This window comes from Oncorhynchus gorbuscha, linkage group LG21 (genome assembly GCF_021184085.1).
Source record: "Oncorhynchus gorbuscha isolate QuinsamMale2020 ecotype Even-year linkage group LG21, OgorEven_v1.0, whole genome shotgun sequence".
NCBI classification, from domain to species: Eukaryota; Metazoa; Chordata; class Actinopteri; order Salmoniformes; family Salmonidae; genus Oncorhynchus; species Oncorhynchus gorbuscha.
The window spans coordinates 3,063,204-3,080,685 of NC_060193.1; the positions used below are offsets into that span (position 1 = coordinate 3,063,204).

Below are 17,482 nucleotides of genomic sequence, written 5' to 3' on the forward strand. Positions count from 1 at the left end.
GTGCAGTAATATACCAGGGAGACATGTATACTGTAGCCAAGAGAGTAATACTAGGTGTATGTTGTGCAGTAATATGCCAGGGTAGACTGTAGCTAAGAAAGTAAGTGTATGTTGTGCAGTAAGCTGTTCGGGAGATATGTAGACTGTAAGTATGTTGTGCAGTAATATACCAGGGAGATATGTATACTGTAGTAATACTAAGTGTATGTGCAGTAATATACCAGGGAGATATGTATACTGTAGTAATACTAAGTGTATGTTGTGCAGTAATATACCAGGGAGATATGTATACTGTAGTAATACTAAGTGTATGTTGTGCAGTAATATACCAGGGAGATATGTATACTGTAGTAATACTAAGTGTATGTTGTGTAGTAATATGCCAGGGAGATATGTATACTGTAGTAATACTAAGTGTATGTTGTGTAGTAATATGCCAGGGAGATATGTATACTGTAGCTAAGAAAGTAAAACAAAGTATATGTTGTGCAGTAAGCTGTTAGGACCCCATGTGCTTCGTCCTAATAACTTGGTCCCTTTCATTACCTCGCCTACTGTTCTAACTTGGTGGTGTACATGTAGCCTATAGCATGTTTAAGAGAAATTGTATCATTGAATATTGTTAAAGCTCTCATTGTCTGCTTATATGCCGCCCCCTTTATTTATCATAAGGTCCTGACTTGGTGTACAGGGAGAAGCTGCCATTCAAAAGTGCTGAAGAAATAGTTATATTGATAAAAGTCCATGTCTTAATAGAAATGATGGATTTGCCTTTTATCCGCTTATCTTCCCCATATGCCATTGTTTTGTACATCTCAACTGTCAGTGGACACCACAAGTCAGCCATGTTTTTTTTAAGGCAGTAAATGAGGCTGAATGAACTGTTTCGCTGCCAGACAAGGCTTCACTAATAGAAATAGTAAGAATTCATTCCCATGGTGCTGGAAAGAAAGCTCTGCTGTTGGGACAGCTTTATATAGACCCTAACAGTTTGTGTGCAGTTTTTGTTCCTGTTATATAGTGCAATTAATGTATTGTTTAGTGTTGTATAGCGGCTTTGCTGTCACGCATTTACAACATTTTGGGGAGCTTGCCCCAACAAGATTTGCATGCTAAAATCGCCACTGTGTAGCACCAAGACCCATTGAAAATGATCAATACACTTCTTGTGTAGGCTTTACGAAACCCTCCTATTAGGGGTTTAAATAGCTTATAGAAAATGTGTATGATAACTTGAGACGCGCGACCTAGTCAGCTCGGATTCTCTTCTATTTTCCTCTGCTCTCTCTGCCCCGTGATGTTTTCGTGTATCCATCCTTGAAGGCGTGGTGGCACCCCGCCGCGCGCTCTCTCTCTCTCGCCTCCCTCCCGACTCCAGGATCTCCCATCTCCATCTCTGTCTCCGCCCCCAATGAATGCATCGTTTCATTCATTCACCTACTGTATGCAAAGGGTAGCGAGTCGCGTTCACTGACAAATGAACGACGCACCAAGAAGGACACGCATTACAAGTGTATCGTAATCGCTTTGACAAAAAAAAAAACGATTAAAAATAATCGTGGATTTTCTGCAAAATAACTGCAAGAAAACCCGATCTTTCTAAGACGTTCTGTGCCTCCCTATAGGCTGATAACGTTATGGATTCCTTGGCAAGGTCGACAGTAACTTCAGGTAGTGGAATACGAGCGAAAGGTACGTGTGTATGAGGCGTGGGCTAGTTTATTTACTAGTTGATTGTGTGTAAAGCTGTCGTTTCCGGTATAAACGTTAATTCAGATTAATATGTTTTATTTAACTCACAGTAGGTTTCAGGGATGTTTATATATAAACCTATAGGCTATAGATGAGGTGAATATAAGGGCTGGTGTCAATGATGGTCCTGATAAGCTTTAGATTTGCAGGAAGATAACCCAGGAGAGGAGGGGAGAGGAGAGAACAGGAGAGGAGAGGAGAGGAGGAGGAGAGGAGAGGAGAGGAGAGGAGGGGAGAGAACAGGAGAGGAGAGGAGAGGAGATGACAGGAGAGGAGAGGAGAGGAGAGAGAGAGGGGAGAGAACAGGAGGGGAGGGTAGGGGAGATGACAGGAGAGAAGGAGAGAGGACATGAGAGGAGGGGAGGGGAGAGGAGATGAAAGGAGATGAGAGGAGAGGAGGGGAGGGGATAGGAGATGAAAGGAGATGAGGGAAGAGGAGAGGAGAGGAGGGGAGGGGATAGGAGAAGATGGGAGGGGAGAGGACAGGAGATGAGGTGAGGGGAAAGGAGAGGAGATCAGGGCAGGGGAAAGGAGATGAGGTGAGGGGAAAGGACTGGAGAGGAAGGGAGAGGAGGGGAAAGGAGAAGAGGGGAAAGGAGGGGAGGGGAGGGGAGGGGAGGGGAGGGAAAAGGACAGGAGAAGGGAGGTGAGGGGAGGGACAGAGGGGGAAAGGAGAGGAGATGAGGGAAGGGAAAAGGACAGGAGAAGGGAGGGGAGGGGAAAGGAGAGGAGATGAGGGGAGGGGAGGGAAAAGGACAGGAGAAGGGAGGGGAGGGGAGGGGAAAGGAGAGGAGATGAGGGGAGGGGAGGGAAAAGGACAGGAAAAGGGGGGAAGGAGAGGAGATGAGGGGAGGGGAGGGGAAAGGAGAAGAGGGTAAATGAGAGGAGGTGAGGGGAGGTGAGGGGAAAGGAGAAGAGGGTAAAGGAGAGGAGATGAGAGGAGGTGAGGGGAAAGGACAGGAGAAGGGAGGGGAGGGGAGGGGAAAGGAGAAGAGGGTAAATGAGAGGAGGTGAGGGGAGGTGAGGGGAAAGGAGAAGAGGGTAGATGAGAGGAGATGAGAGGAGGTGAGGGGAAAGGACAGGAGAAGGGAGGGGAGGGGAGGGGAAAGGAGAGGAGATGAGGGGAGGGGAAAGGAGAAGAGGGTAAATGAGAGGAGATGAGAGGAGGTGAGGGGAAAGGACAGGAGAAGGGAGGGGAGGTGAGGGGAAAGGAGAAGAGGGTAAATGAGAGGAGATGAGAGGGAGGGGAAAGGAGAAGAGGGTGAGAGGAGAAGAGGAGAGGGGAAAGGAGAAGAGGGTAAATGAGAGGAGATGAGAGGAGGTGAGGGGAAAGGAGAAGAGGGTAAATGAGAGGAGATGAGAGGAGGTGAGGGGAAAGGAGAAGAGGGTAAATGAGAGGAGATGAGAGGAGGTGAGGGGAAAGGACAGGAGAAGGGAGGGGAGGGGAGGGGAAAGGAGAGGAGATGAGGGGAGGGGGGAAAGGAGAAAGGGGGAGGGGAGGGAAAAGGGGAGAAGGGAGGGGAGGGGAAAGGAGAAGAGGGTAAAGGAGAGGAGATGAGGGGAGGGAAAAGGACAGGAGAGGAGGGGAAAGGAGAGGAGATGAAGGGAGGGAGGGGAAAGGAGAGGAGAGGAGATGAAGGGAGGTGAGGGGAAAGGAGAGGAGAGGAGATGAAGGGAGGGGAGGGAAAAGGACAGGAGAAGGAGGGGAGGGGAGGGGAAAGGAGAGGAGATGAGGGAGGGGAGGGAAAAGGACAGGAAAAGGGGGGAGGGGAGGGGAAAGGAGAGGAGATGAGGGGAGGGGAGGGGAAAGGAGAAGAGGGTAAATGAGAGGAGGTGAGGGGAGGTGAGGGGAAAGGAGAAGAGGGTAAAGGAGAGGAGATGAGAGGAGGTGAGGGGAAAGGACAGGAGAAGGGAGGGGAGGGGATGGGAAAGGAGAAGAGGGTAAATGAGAGGAGGTGAGGGGAGGTGAGGGGAAAGGAGAAGAGGGTAGATGAGAGGAGATGAGAGGAGGTGAGGGGAAAGGACAGGAGAAGGGAGGGGAGGGGAGGGGAAAGGAGAGGAGATGAGGGGAGGGGAGGGAAAAGGACAGGAGAAGGGAGGGGAGGGGAAAGGACAGGAGAAGGGAGGGGAGGTGAGGGGAAAGGAGAAGAGGGTAAATGAGAGGAGATGAGAGGAGGTGAGGGGAAAGGAGAAGAGGGTAAATGAGAGGAGATGAGAGGAGGTGAGGGGAAAGGACAGGAGAAGGGAGGGGAGGGGAGGGGAGGGGAAAGGAGAGGAGATGAGGGGAGGGGAGGGGAAAGGAGAGGAGATGAGGGGAGGGGAGGGAAAAGGACAGGAGAAGGGAGGGGAGGGGAGGGGAAAGGAGAAGAGGGTAAAGGAGAGGAGATGAGGGGAGGGAAAAGGACAGGAGAGGAAGGGAGGGGAAAGGAGAGGAGAGGAGATGAAGGGAGGTGAGGGGAAAGGAGAGGAGAGGAGATGAAGGGAGGTGAGGGGAAAGGAGAGGAGAGGAGATGAAGGGAGGTGAGGGGAAAGGAGAGGAGAGGAGATGAAGGGAGGTGAGGGGAAAGGAGAGGAGAGGAGATGAAGGGAGGTGAGGGGAAGGGAGAGGAGAGGAGATGAAGGGAGGTGAGGGGAAAGGAGAGGAGAGGAGATGAAGGGAGGTGAGGGGAAAGGAGAGGAGAGGAGATGAAGGGAGGTGAGGGGAAAGGAGAGGAGAGGAGATGAAGGGAGGTGAGGGGAAAGGAGAGGAGAGGAGATGAAGGGAGGTGAGGGGAAAGGAGAGGAGATGAAGGGAGGTGAGGGGAAAGGAGAGGAGAGGAGATGAAGGGAGGTGAGGGGAAAGGAGAGGAGAGGAGATGAAGGGAGGTGAGGGGAAAGGAGAGGAGAGGAGATGAAGGGAGGTGAGGGAAAAGGAGAGGAGAGGAGATGAAGGGAGGTGAGGGGAAAGGAGAGGAGAGGAGATGAAGGGAGGTGAGGGGAAGGGAGAGGAGAGGAGATGAAGGGAGATGAGGGGAAAGGAGAGGAGAGGAGATGAAGGGAGGTGAGGGGAAAGGAGAGGAGAGGAGATGAAGGGAGGTGAGGGGAAAGGAGAGGAGAGGAGATGAAGGGAGGTGAGGGGAAAGGAGAGGAGAGGAGATGAAGGGAGGTGAGGGGAAAGGAGAGGAGATGAAGGGAGGTGAGGGGAAAGGAGAGGAGAGGAGATGAAGGGAGGTGAGGGGAAAGGAGAGGAGAGGAGATGAAGGGATGAGGGGAAAGGAGAGGAGAGAGGATGAAGGGAGGTGAGGGAGAAAGGAGAGGAGAGGAGATGAAGGGAGGTGAGGGGAAAGGAGAGGAGAGGAGATGAAGGGAGGTGAGGGGAAAGGAGAGGAGAGGAGATGAAGGGAGGTGAGGGGAAGGGAGAGGAGAGGAGATGAAGGGAGGTGAGGGGAAAGGAGAGGAGAGGAGATGAAGGGAGGTGAGGGGAAAGGAGAGGAGAGGAGATGAAGGGAGGTGAGGGAAAAGGAGAGGAGAGGAGATGAAGGGAGATGAGGGGAAAGGAGAGGAGAGGAGATGAAGGGGAGGTGAGGGGAAAGGAGAGGAGAGGAGATGAAGGGAGGTGAGGGGAAAGGAGAGGAGATGAAGGGAGGTGAGGGGAAAGGAGAGGAGAGGAGATGAAGGGAGGTGAGGGGAAAGGAAAGGAGAGGAGATGAAGGGAGGTGAGGGGAAAGGAGAGGAGAGGAGATGAAGGGAGGTGAGGGGAAAGGAGAGGAGAGGAGATGAAGGGAGGTGAGGGGAAAGGAGAGGAGAAGGTGGGGGGATATTTAGTTTAGTCACATCTGTATTTCAGAGTATCATCAGTGACAACAAATGTATAATCCTGACACTGCTATGTTTTTTTCCAAGCAAATATTCAAAATATGTGTTGAGAGAAATCATATCTATTTTCCAATAACACATTTATTGTACTGCAATTCAAGTAAGCCTAATGACTATAATATACATTTGGTCATTCTCCACCAGGCTATCAACGTGAAGATCAACCATTGACTCCAACAACCAATCAATTCACTTCTAACTGTACCTGAGGGGCTCTAGAAGACAACCTCATTGCCATGGAAACGCCCCCGGGTTCCAAGAGGAGGACGGTGGTCGCACAGATGGAGTCGCCCCGCGCAGGGGGTGTGGCTATGCTTGTTGACGTCCTCGGCAACACAGAACCCAACACCAACCGGGGGGTGGAGCCTAAACTCAATCTCCAACTGTCGCCAGGTGAGGCCTCCCCCCATGTCGCCGCCGATACCAGGAAGTTGAATGGAGGACTTGGTAGTGGCACCTCCCCTTCCTGTCTGAGGGCTGAATTCACAGGAAAGGAGGGATCATGGCAGAGTAAAGTAGGGAGTATAGATGTGAGCGGAGGAGGGAGAGGAGGAGGGGTATTAAAACCACTAACAACGCCTGAGAGAGAGGAAGCTAAGAAAAGCAGGATCCCTATGGCTCTCTCCTTGAAGACGGACACACACACCACACACACCACACACACGACCACTACTAGCAGCGACCGAAGGCTGAGGTCTCCCAACATCAAACACACCACGAGCCCTAAAACACACACACACCGAACCGAACACACCTGGGATGCCAGCTCCAAAGTAGAACACTCCAGAACCTATCACTTGTCTGCGGTGAGCTCCAAGCCCTCGGCTTCCAGAACCATGCAGGGTTCTAAGGATAATCAGAAGGGTTCTAGTTCTAAAGGGCCTGCTCCACCACCCGCCCCTCTGGCCACCTCAAGTCCCAAATGTAGAACCACCGTTGACGTGATGCTCACATCAACCACCTCTGACATCATCACAGGGGGACGAGCTTCGGACTCTGACCTGTCGATGGGATCACTAGGGGTCAAGGGCAACACACCCCATAATTCTCCATTCCTGACCCCTGACCCCTTTGCCACGGCAACGGACAACACAGAGACGACTCTAGAAAACGCAGCTCGCCAACTGGAATCCAAAATGGCCGCCAAAGTCTCAGAGGGGTCGTCGACGGGGACGATGACATCACAGAGCGGCACCTGTCTGTCAGGAGGGGGAATGTCCGCAGGACCTACGCTATCCCAGAAGGCCATGCAGCAGAGTGACACGGCGGCGACGTGCGAGGCCCTGCAGAGGGACGTCCATCCCCCAGAGTATCGCCGGGATGACGGGCATAGCCAAGACGGTTGCGCAGGCTGGTTGCTCTGGGAGACCAAGCCACCTGGAGTCCCGCTGGGAGACCCGGGTCACGTGGGAGATGGAAATGTCATCGCCGTCACCGGCGGCAACAACAATGAAGCGTCGTCAAGGGCAACGGAGAAGGGGAAGAAAGAAATGGGAAGAAAGGAGGAGAAGGATAAACACCAGCCTCCAGGGACCTGGAGCTCCAGAGTGCGTAAAGAGGCCGGCACCATGACTAACCCCAGCGAGGTGAGGCGTTCCTGGGGTGAGGCCCGGAGGGAGGTGGGGGTTCAGGCTGTAGTGGAGGTGTGTGACCGCTCCGCCACTACCAGCCCCCGCCTGCTCACCCTGTCCCTACGCACTCACCGTGGCAACGCAGGGAAACAGGAAGGGGTTGCTAGTGACGGACAGAGAGACACAGACTCTCGGTCCAATGGGCTGACAGCTGGGGTTCAGAGGGGGAGTATCCTTGTCTGTGACCTCTGCATGGACCAGCAGGTCAGAGGTCAGGGGTTAAATGGAGAACTGGGGCCTTTGATTGGTTTACAGAGCTGTCAGTCAAGGTTGGTCACACCGCAGAACCAGGAGGCGGGACTGAATGCAGTAGCCCCGCCCCTGTGCTGCATTCCTATTGGCCTAGCCCCATTCCAACACATCTGTCAGATAGACATCGAGCTCTGCAGCCAATCAGAGCACCCGAACAGTGAAGATAAGCTGCCGACCACCAATGAGGAGCTGCCGCCCGGTGTCACCAACGACAACCAACAGAAACCATCCGAGACCCACAGCAAAGCTAAAACCAGACAGACAGAAAATTCAGGTACCAAGACTAGCCACAAACACAGAACCCACTCCTCTCCTTCCCACTCCTCCTCTCACAGGACCCACAGACACAAACCAGGCTCGGGCAGAGACAAACAGGAACCGGGGTTGGATTGGAACCAGACTGGATCGGACCTGTTCCGGCCAGACCCAGGGAAGAGTACCATCAAACTGACTGCGGAGAATCCAGAACGAGCTGGTGACCCCGAACAGGAGAGGAAGGACTCTGGGCCGGTGCAGAACGTGGTTTGGGACGAACAAGGGATGACCTGGGAGGTGTACGGCGCGTCGGTGGATCTAGAGAGTCTGGGGTTCGCCATCCAGTCACACCTGCAGTGTAAGATCCGAGAGCACGAGAAACGCATCGGAACACTACGGAAGTCTGTCTCCCTAGAGGTTCCCTCTCCGGGAGCGAAGAAGTGGAAGGAGAAGAAGAAGAGGAGCGTTATCCGGTCAATATGCCGACCGGGATGCTGCAGGAAACCTCCCGCATCGCCCGCAGGGAAGTGATAGAGTCTCGGAATGTTTGGAATGTTTACAGACGAAACATTCTAGAACGTTCTGAATCTAGATTGTAGATCCGTTCTAGAACATCACCCGCCGGGAAGTGAGAGAATTTTCAGGAATGTTCGAGGGCATTCCAGAATGTTCACGGATGGATATTCTAGAACAACATTATAGTCACAGGAGGTTGGTGGCCCTCTAATTGGGGAGGACGGGGCTAGTTGGTGGAATGGTATCAAATACACCAAACACCTGGTTTCCATGGTTTCCATGTTGTTTGCTGCCATTCCATTGACTCTTTCCCTGCCTCCATTATTATGATGCTCCTCCCCCTCGGCAGCCTCAATTATTATGATGCTCCTCCCCCTCGGCAGCATCCATTAATATGATGCTCCTCCCCCTCGGCAGCCTCCATTATTATGATGCTCCTCCCCCTCGGCAGCCTCCATTATTATGAAGCTCCTCCCCCTCGGCAGCCTCCATTATTATGATGCTCCTCCCCTCGGCAGCCTCCATTATTATGAAGCTCCTCCCCTCGGCAACCTCCATTATTATGATGCTCCTCCCCCTCGGCAGCCTCCATTATTATGATGCTCCTCCCCTCGGCAGCCTCCATTATTATGATGCTCCTCCCCCTCGGCAGCCTCCATTATTATGATGCTCCTCCCCCTCGGCAGCCTCCATTATTATGAAGCTCCTCCCCCTCGGCAGCCTCCATTATTATGATGCTCCTCCCCCTCGGCAGCCTCCATTATTATGATGCTCCTCCCCCTCGGCAGCCTCCCACTGGTTCTAATCTAGAACATTCTGGAACAGCAAACCTGTTCCTGAAATGTGATTACGAGGATACATTTTCTACAGTTGTATCTTGGAGTCGTTCTCGGGAAGGGGAAGAGATGTTCGATCCGTCAACTGTTGGTAGCACAAGGACAACAAAAACCCAGAAACTATGGACAACTTTCACTCTTTGTTATGATACCACGTATCTGCTGTTAGCCAAGACAGTAGCCACACGAACAGCAAGGTTATGTCCCAGAAGGCACTCTGTTACACGCTACTTATAGTGTGCTACTTTTGACCAGAGCCCATACAGGGAATAAGGGGGTTGGGGGGGCATTTTGGGACACGGACCATGACCTATACTGTATCACTGTATCATTGAACGAAGAAGATGAGTTTGTAGCTAAAACTGGATAAAAGCCAATACGATTATATGATTCTCAAGAATGTATGAGAGTTTACACTGTTTATCGACATCAGCTGTTTTCACTGAGAGACTCAATATACATTCACATCAGCTGTTTTCACTGAGAGACTCAATATACATTCATATCAGCTGTTTTCACTGAGAGACTCAATATACATTCACATCAGCTGTTTTCACTGAGAGACTCAATATACATTCACATCAGCTGTTTTCACTGAGAGACTCAATATACATTCACATCAGCTGTTTTCACTGAGGAGAGACTCAATATACATTAATATCAGCTGTTTTCACTGAGGAGAGACTCAATATACATTCATATCAGCTGTTTTCACTGAGAGACTCAATATACATTCATATCAGCTGTTTTCACTGAGGAGAGACTCAATATACATTCATATCAGCTGTTTTCACTGAGGAGAGACTCAATATACATTAATATCAGCTGTTTTCACTGAGGAGAGACTCAATATACATTAATATCAGCTGTTTTCACTGAGGAGATCATAGGTGGTATTTTGTACAATAGTTTAGACTAACACTAACAGAAATACATGAATTATACATTTTACTGTGACACAATGGAATACACTGTATTAGTACTGTATAGGAATGGAGCACGAACCCTGAAGTATAGGGCTTCACAAGTGCTTAAAGCGTCACCACAGACCCGGGTTCGATCTCAGGCTGTGTCACAACCAGCCGTGACCTGGAGTCCCATAGGGCGGCGCACAATTGGCCCAGCGTTGTCCGGGTTAGAGGAGGGTTTGGCCGGTGGGGGCTCTACTTGGCTCATCGCGCTCTAGCGACTCCTTTGTGGTGGGCCGGGTGCCTGCAGGCTGAATTTGGTCGTCAGTTGAACGGGGTTTCCTCCGACACATTGGTGCGTCTGGCTTCCCGGGTTAAGCGGGGAGGGTGTTTAAGGAGTGCGGTTTAGTGAGTCATGTTTCGGAGGATGCATGACTCGACCTTCGCCTCTCCCGAGCCCGTTGGGGAGTTGCAGCGATGAGACAAGATTGCAATTGGATATCACGAAATTGTGTGTGGGAGGGGGGGGTTCAAATACGACAACAAAAAACACTGTGGCAAGAAATTACTTTTTTTATCTTATATATGATCACATTCCAGGACTTCAAAATAACTTTATTCATATTTTACAGTATATGATCACATTCCAGGACTTCAAAATAACTTTATTCATATTTTACAGTATATGATCACATTCCAGGACTTCAAAATAACTTTATTAATATGATACAGTATATTGTAGCACTCTATTTTAGCTAACTCATAGTAGATCTACTATTCCATTAACTTTCCCAAGATGTCCCCAGGTGTTCTAGAAATCCTGCTTGGAAGATCCCGTGAATTTAAATGGAATAAACAGGAGTCCTGTGATATCTGGAACATGTGGGCTGTGGGAAAGTGTGTGTCATTTTGATGGCCTATTTCCAGCTAGCTGTAATACAACAGGACACATTTGCCTCAGCGTTTCAGAAGCTTTCACCTGTCTGCTTTTACTGTCGGTTAATATTTAATCCACTTCCTCTGTTAGAATCCCCACGCTGACACACACACACACACACACACACACACACACACACACACACACACACACACACACACACACACACACACACACACACACACACACACACACACACACACACACACACACACACACACACACACACACACACACACACACACACACACACACACACACACAGTATATACACGCCAGAGAGCTTTTATTCTGCACTTAGAGGCCTTGCGAGGGAGGTGGGTGGAGGTTAGGAAGTTGTACTGAGCGTTGTGATGTGATCAGTGAAATGAAAAAGCGTGTCTCTTGTCTCTCCCACAGGACACAGTGTCTCGTACTGGGTCATACGTTAGACTCTTGATGTAATTGCTAACAGAGTTAACTCTGAGAGGATTTGATTGGTGTTAGCAATAATATAACCTACCTAGCCTATCAGAGGGCAAGGTGGGAGCTATTACCATATTGCGTACACCTGTCAAATCCACTCAGTTCTCCATAAGTAAATGGGACGTAGAGTTTAGGGGTCCATTTGGTGATTGGGCCCTGTGTATCAACACTGTCAAACTGCTAGAGGAGGGGGGCTCACCTCACCTCCCTGTTTCTTTTAGGACTTTGAGAGAATATTTGTTGTTCTATTTATGTACTCGATCCACTACACATGATTTGTATTTATCTGGAAAAACTAAAGTCTTTCAAAATTGGAAGAAAACCCTGTGTCTGTTCATTGTTTCATTCCATGTGGAATACTTGCCCTACTTCTATTTGGAAAGATATATGGAAATTCTCAGTCTCTCTCTCTGTCTCTCTCTCTGTCTCTCTCTCTGTCTCTCTCTCTCTCTGTCTCTCTCTGTCTCTCTGTCTCTCTCTCTCTCTCTCTCTGTCTCTCTCTCTCTCTCTCTCTCTCTGTCTCTCTCTGTCTCTCTCTCTGTCTCTCTCTGTCTCTCTCTCTCTCTCTCTCTCTCTCTCTCTCTCTCTCTCTCTCTCTCTCTCTCTCTCTCTCTCTCTCTCTCTCTCTCTCTCTCTCTCTCTCTCTCTCTCTCTCCCTCTCTCTCTCTCTCTCTCTCTCTCTCTCTCTCTCTCTCTCTCTCTCTCTCTCTCTCTCTCTCTCTCTCTCTCTCTCTCTCTCTCTCTCTCTCTCTCTCTCGCTCTCTCTCTGAATCACAGAGGCCTGTTTGAATCACAGAGGCCTGTTTGAATCACAGAGTCTGTTTGAATCACAGAGCCTGTTTGAATCACAGAGGCTGTTTGAATCACAGAGGTCTGTTTGAATCACAGAGTCTGTTTGATTCACAGAGGCTTTTTGAATCACAGAGGTCTGTTTGATTCACAGAGGCTGTTTGAATCACAGAGTCTGTTTGATTCACAGAGGCTGTTTGAATCACAGAGGCTGTTTGAATTATTCAAACCGTATTCAAGTAACGGTGCATGTTCACAGGGAAAAGAAGGAGTCCAGGGATATTTTATTTAAAGGTAGACACACACCAGCGGGAGAACGGGTTGATGGTGTTCCCTGATCACACACTATAGCCAGATGAGACAGTCTATAAGGAATCAGTATAGCCAGATGAGACAGTCTATGAGGAATCAGTATAGCCAGATGAGACAGTCTATAAGGAATCAGTATAGCCAGATGAGACAGTCTATAAGGAATCAGTATAGCCAGATGAATCAGTATAGCCAGAGGAATCATTCTATGAGGAATCAGTATAGCCAGAGGAATCAGTATAGCCAGATGAGACAGTCTATAAGGAATCAGTATAGCCAGATGAGACAGTCTATAAGGAATCAGTATAGCCAGATGAGACAGTCTATAAGGAATCAGTATAGCCAGATGAGCCAGTCTATAAGGAATCAGTATAGCCAGATGAGCCAGTCTATAAGGAATCAGTATAGCCAGATGAGACAGTCTATAAGGAATCAGTATAGCCAGATGAGACAGTCTATAAGGAATCAGTATAGCCAGATGAGACAGTCTATAAGGAATCAGTATAGCCAGATGAGACAGTCTATAAGGAATCAGTATAGCCAGATGAGACAGTCTATAAGGAATCAGTATAGCCAGATGAGACAGTCTATAAGGAATCAGTATAGCCAGATGAATCAGTATAGCCAGAGGAATCAGTATAGCCAGAGGAATCATTCTATGAGGAATCAGTATAGCCAGAGGAATCATTCTATGAGGAATCAGTATAGCCAGATGAATCAGTATAGCCAGAGGAATCATTCTATGAGGAATCAGTATAGCCAGAGGAATCATTCTATGAGGAATCAGTATAGCCAGAGGAATCATTCTATGAGGAATCAGTATAGCCAGATGAATCATTCTATGAGGAATCAGTATAGCCAGATGAATCAGTATAGCCAGAGGAATCAGTATAGCCAGAGGAATCATTCTATGAGGAATCAGTATAGCCAGAGGAATCAGTATAGCCAGAGGAATCATTCTATGAGGAATCAGTATAGCCAGAGGAATCATTCTATGAGGAATCAGTATAGCCAGAGGAATCATTCTATGAGGAATCAGTATAGCCAGAGGAATCATTCTATGAGGAATCAGTATAGCCAGAGGAATCATTCTATGAGTAATCAGTATAGCCAGATGAATCATTCTATGAGGAATCAGTATAGCCAGAGGAATCATTCTATGAGGAATCAGTATAGCCAGAGGAATCAGTATAGCCAGAGGAATCATTCTATAAGGAATCAGTAGGGCCAGAGGAATCATTCTATGAGGAATCAGTATAGCAAGAGGAATCATTCTATAAGGAATCAGTATAGCCAGATGAGACATTCTATAAGGAATCAGTATAGCCAGATGAGACAGTCTATAAGGAATCAGTATAGCCAGATGAGACAGTCTATAAGGAATCAGTATAGCCAGATGAGACAGTCTATAAGGAATCAGTATAGCCAGATGAGACAGTCTATAAGGAATCAGTATAGCCAGATGAGACAGTCTATAAGGAATCAGTATAGCCAGATGAGACAGTCTATAAGGAATCAGTATAGCCAGATGAGACAGTCTATAAGGAATCAGTATAGCCAGATGAGACAGTCTATAAGGAATCAGTATAGCCAGATGAGACAGTCTATAAGGAATCAGTATAGCCAGATGAGACAGTCTATAAGGAATCAGTATAGCCAGATGAATCAGTATAGCCAGAGAGAAGTCTAGTCAGTATAGCCAGATGAATCATTCTAGAGGAATCAGTATAGCCAGAGGAATCATTCTATGAGGAATCAGTATAGCCAGATGAATCATATAGCCAGAGGAATCATTCAGTATAGCCAGATGAATCAGTATAGCCAGAGGAATCATTCTATGAGGAATCAGTATAGCCAGAGGAATCATTCTATGAGGAATCAGTATAGCCAGATGAATCATTCTATGAGGAATCAGTATAGCCAGATGAATCAGTATAGCCAGAGGAATCAGTATAGCCAGAGGAATCATTCTATGAGGAATCAGTATAGCCAGAGGAATCAGTATAGCCAGAGGAATCATTCTATGAGGAATCAGTATAGCCAGAGGAATCATTCTATGAGGAATCAGTATAGCCAGAGGAATCATTCTATGAGGAATCAGTATAGCCAGAGGAATCATTCTATGAGGAATCAGTATAGCCAGAGGAATCATTCTATGAGGAATCAGTATAGCCAGAGGAATCATTCTATGAGGAATCAGTATAGCCAGATGAATCATTCTATGAGGAATCAGTATAGCCAGAGGAATCATTCTATGAGGAATCAGTATAGCCAGAGGAATCAGTATAGCCAGAGGAATCATTCTATAAGGAATCAGTAGGGCCAGAGGAATCATTCTATGAGGAATCAGTATAGCAAGAGGAATCATTCTATAAGGAATCAGTATAGCCAGAGGAATCATTCTATGAGGAATCAGTAGGGCCAGAGGAATCATTCTATAAGGAATCAGTATAGCCAGATGAGACATTCTATAAGGAATCAGTATAGCCAGAGGAATCATTCTATGAGGAATCAGTAGGGCCAGAGGAATCAGTGTATGAGGAATCATTCTATGAGGAATCAGTAGGGCCAGAGGAATCAGTGTATGAGGAAACAGTCTATAAGGAATCAGTATAGCCAGAGGAATCATCTCCCTTCTATCCCAGTCAGTCTGATTAGACCTTATTGTTACTGTGGGGGGAAATGTTTTGCAGTATCACGTTAACGTTTAAAATGCTCATTACACATGAAATATCTAATACCTTCATTCCATGGACATGCTGATAAGAGGATGTGTCTCCCTCTAGTGTACAGAGACATATATAAAATACACAGGGGGCACCTGTACCAAGTCAGTGTGTAGGTGGGGGCGAAGTGTCTATGCATAGGTAACAAACAAACAGCGAGTAACAGCAGTGTACAAGGGGAGGGGGGGGGGGCGATTTTTATGAATGGTTCAGAAGTCTAATGGCTTGGGGGTAGAAGCTGTTGAGGAGTGATACTGTTCTCATTATAATTCTCACAGAGACAGACAGTGCTACAGTTAAAGGGGTAACACACCAGAGGAGGCTGGTGGGAGGAGCTGTAGGAGGACGGGCTCATTGTAATGGCTGGAATGGAATAAATGGAACAGAGTCACACACGTTTCCATAGGTTTTATGTGTTTGATTCCGTTCCATTCCATTCCGTTCCGTTCCATTCCCATTCCATTCCGTTCCATTCCGTTCCATTCCGTTCCGTTCCATTCCATTCCATTCCGTTCCGTTCCATTCCATTCCATTCCGTTCCGTTCCATTCCATTCCGTTCCATTCCGTTCCATTCCGTTCCGTTCCATTCCATTCCGTTCCATTCCGTTCCGTTCTGTTCCGTTCCATTCCATTCCGTTCCATTCCATTCCGTTCCATTCCGTTCCATTCCATTCCGTTCCATTCCATTCCATTCCATTCCATTCCATTCCATTCTGTTCCGTTCCATTCCATTCCGTTCCATTCCATTCCGTTCCATTCCATTCCATTCCATTCCGTTCCATTCCATTCCATTCCATTCCGTTCTGTTCCGTTCCATTCCATTCCATTCCATTCCATTCCGTTCCATTCAATTCCGTTCCATTCCGTTCCATTCCATTCCGTTCCATTCCATTCCATTCCGTTCCATTCCATTCCATTCCGTTCCATTCCATTCCGTTCCGTTCCATTCCGTTCCGTTCCATTCCATTCCATTCCATTCCGTTTCATTCCATTCCGTTCCGTTCCATTCCATTCCATTACATTGAGTCCATTAGAAAACATAGGGAAGGGTAAAGGCGGGATACCTAGTCAGTTGTACAACTAAATGCCTTCAACTGCAGTGTGTTTTCCACATTTAACCCCTCTGAATCAGAGCGGTGCGGGGGGCTGCATTAATCAACATCCACGTCTTCGGCGCCGGGGGAACAGTGGGTTAACTGCCTTGTTCAGGGGAACAGTGGGTTAACTGCCTTGTTCAGGGGAACAGTGGGTTAACTGCCTTGCTCAGGGGAACAGTGGGTTAACTGCCTTGTTCAGGGGAACAGTGGGTTAACTGCCTTGTTCAGGGGAACAGTGGGTTAACTGCCTCGTTCAGGGGAACAGTGGGTTAACTGCCTTGTTCAGGGGAACAGTGGGTTAACTGCCTTGTTCAGGGGAACAGTGGGTTAACTGCCTTGTTCAGGGGAACAGTGGGTTAACTGCCTTGTTCAGGGGAACAGTGGGTTAACTGCCTTGTTCAGGGAACAGTGGGTTAACTGCCTCGTTCAGGGAACAGTGGGTTAACTGCCTCGTTCAGGGGAACAGTGGGTTAACTGCCTCGTTCAGGGGAACAGTGGGTTAACTGCCTTGTTCAGGGGAACAGTGGGTTAACTGCCTTTCTCAGGGGAACAGTGGGTTAACTGCCTTGTTCAGGGGAACAGTGGGTTAACTGCCTCGTTCAGGGGAACAGTGGGTTAACTGCCTCGTTCAGGGGGACAGTGGGTTAACTGCCTCGTTCAGGGGAACAGTGGGTTAACTGCCTTGTTCAGGGGGACAGTGGGTTAACTGCCTTGCTCAGGGGAACAGTGGGTTAACTGCCTCGTTCAGGGGAACAGTGGGTTAACTACCTCATTCAGGGGAACAGTGGGTTAACTGCCTCGTTCAGGGGAACAGTGGGTTAACTGCCTCGTTCAGGGGAACAGTGGTTTAACTGCCTCGTTCAGGGGAACAGTGGGTTAACTGCCTCGTTCAGGGGAACAGTGGGTTAACTGCCTCGTTCAGGGGAACAGTGGGTTAACTGCCTCGTTCAGGGGAACAGTGGGTTAACTGCCTCGTTCAGGGGAACAGTGGGTTAACTGCCTCGTTCAGGGGAACAGTGGGTTAACAGCCTCGTTCAGGGGAACAGTGGGTTAACTGCCTCGTTCAGGGGAACAGTGGGTTAACTGCCTTGTTCAGGGGGACAGTGGGTTAACTGCCTTGTTCAGGGGAACAGTGGGTTAACTGCCTTGTTCA

The 17,482-nt window shown here is 48.5% G+C and overlaps 1 protein-coding gene across 1 annotated transcript; it reads left to right on the top strand.

Annotated features, from left to right (window-relative positions):
• Positions 1-1,466: 1,466 nt before the first annotated feature.
• On the top strand, positions 1,467-8,698 carry gprin3a (GPRIN family member 3a). Its single transcript, XM_046319705.1, has 2 exons — positions 1,467-1,692; positions 5,752-8,698. The coding sequence occupies exon 2, from the start codon at positions 5,844-5,846 to the stop codon at positions 8,274-8,276; it is 2,433 nt and encodes an 810-aa protein (XP_046175661.1). The 5' UTR covers positions 1,467-1,692; positions 5,752-5,843; the 3' UTR covers positions 8,277-8,698.
• The last annotated feature ends 8,784 nt before the right edge of the window (positions 8,699-17,482 follow it).

Coding starts and splice junctions, on each gene's coding strand:
- gprin3a (XM_046319705.1), top strand. CDS start 5,844: ATGGAAACGCCCCCGGGTTCCAAGAGGAGGACGGTGGTCGCACAGATG.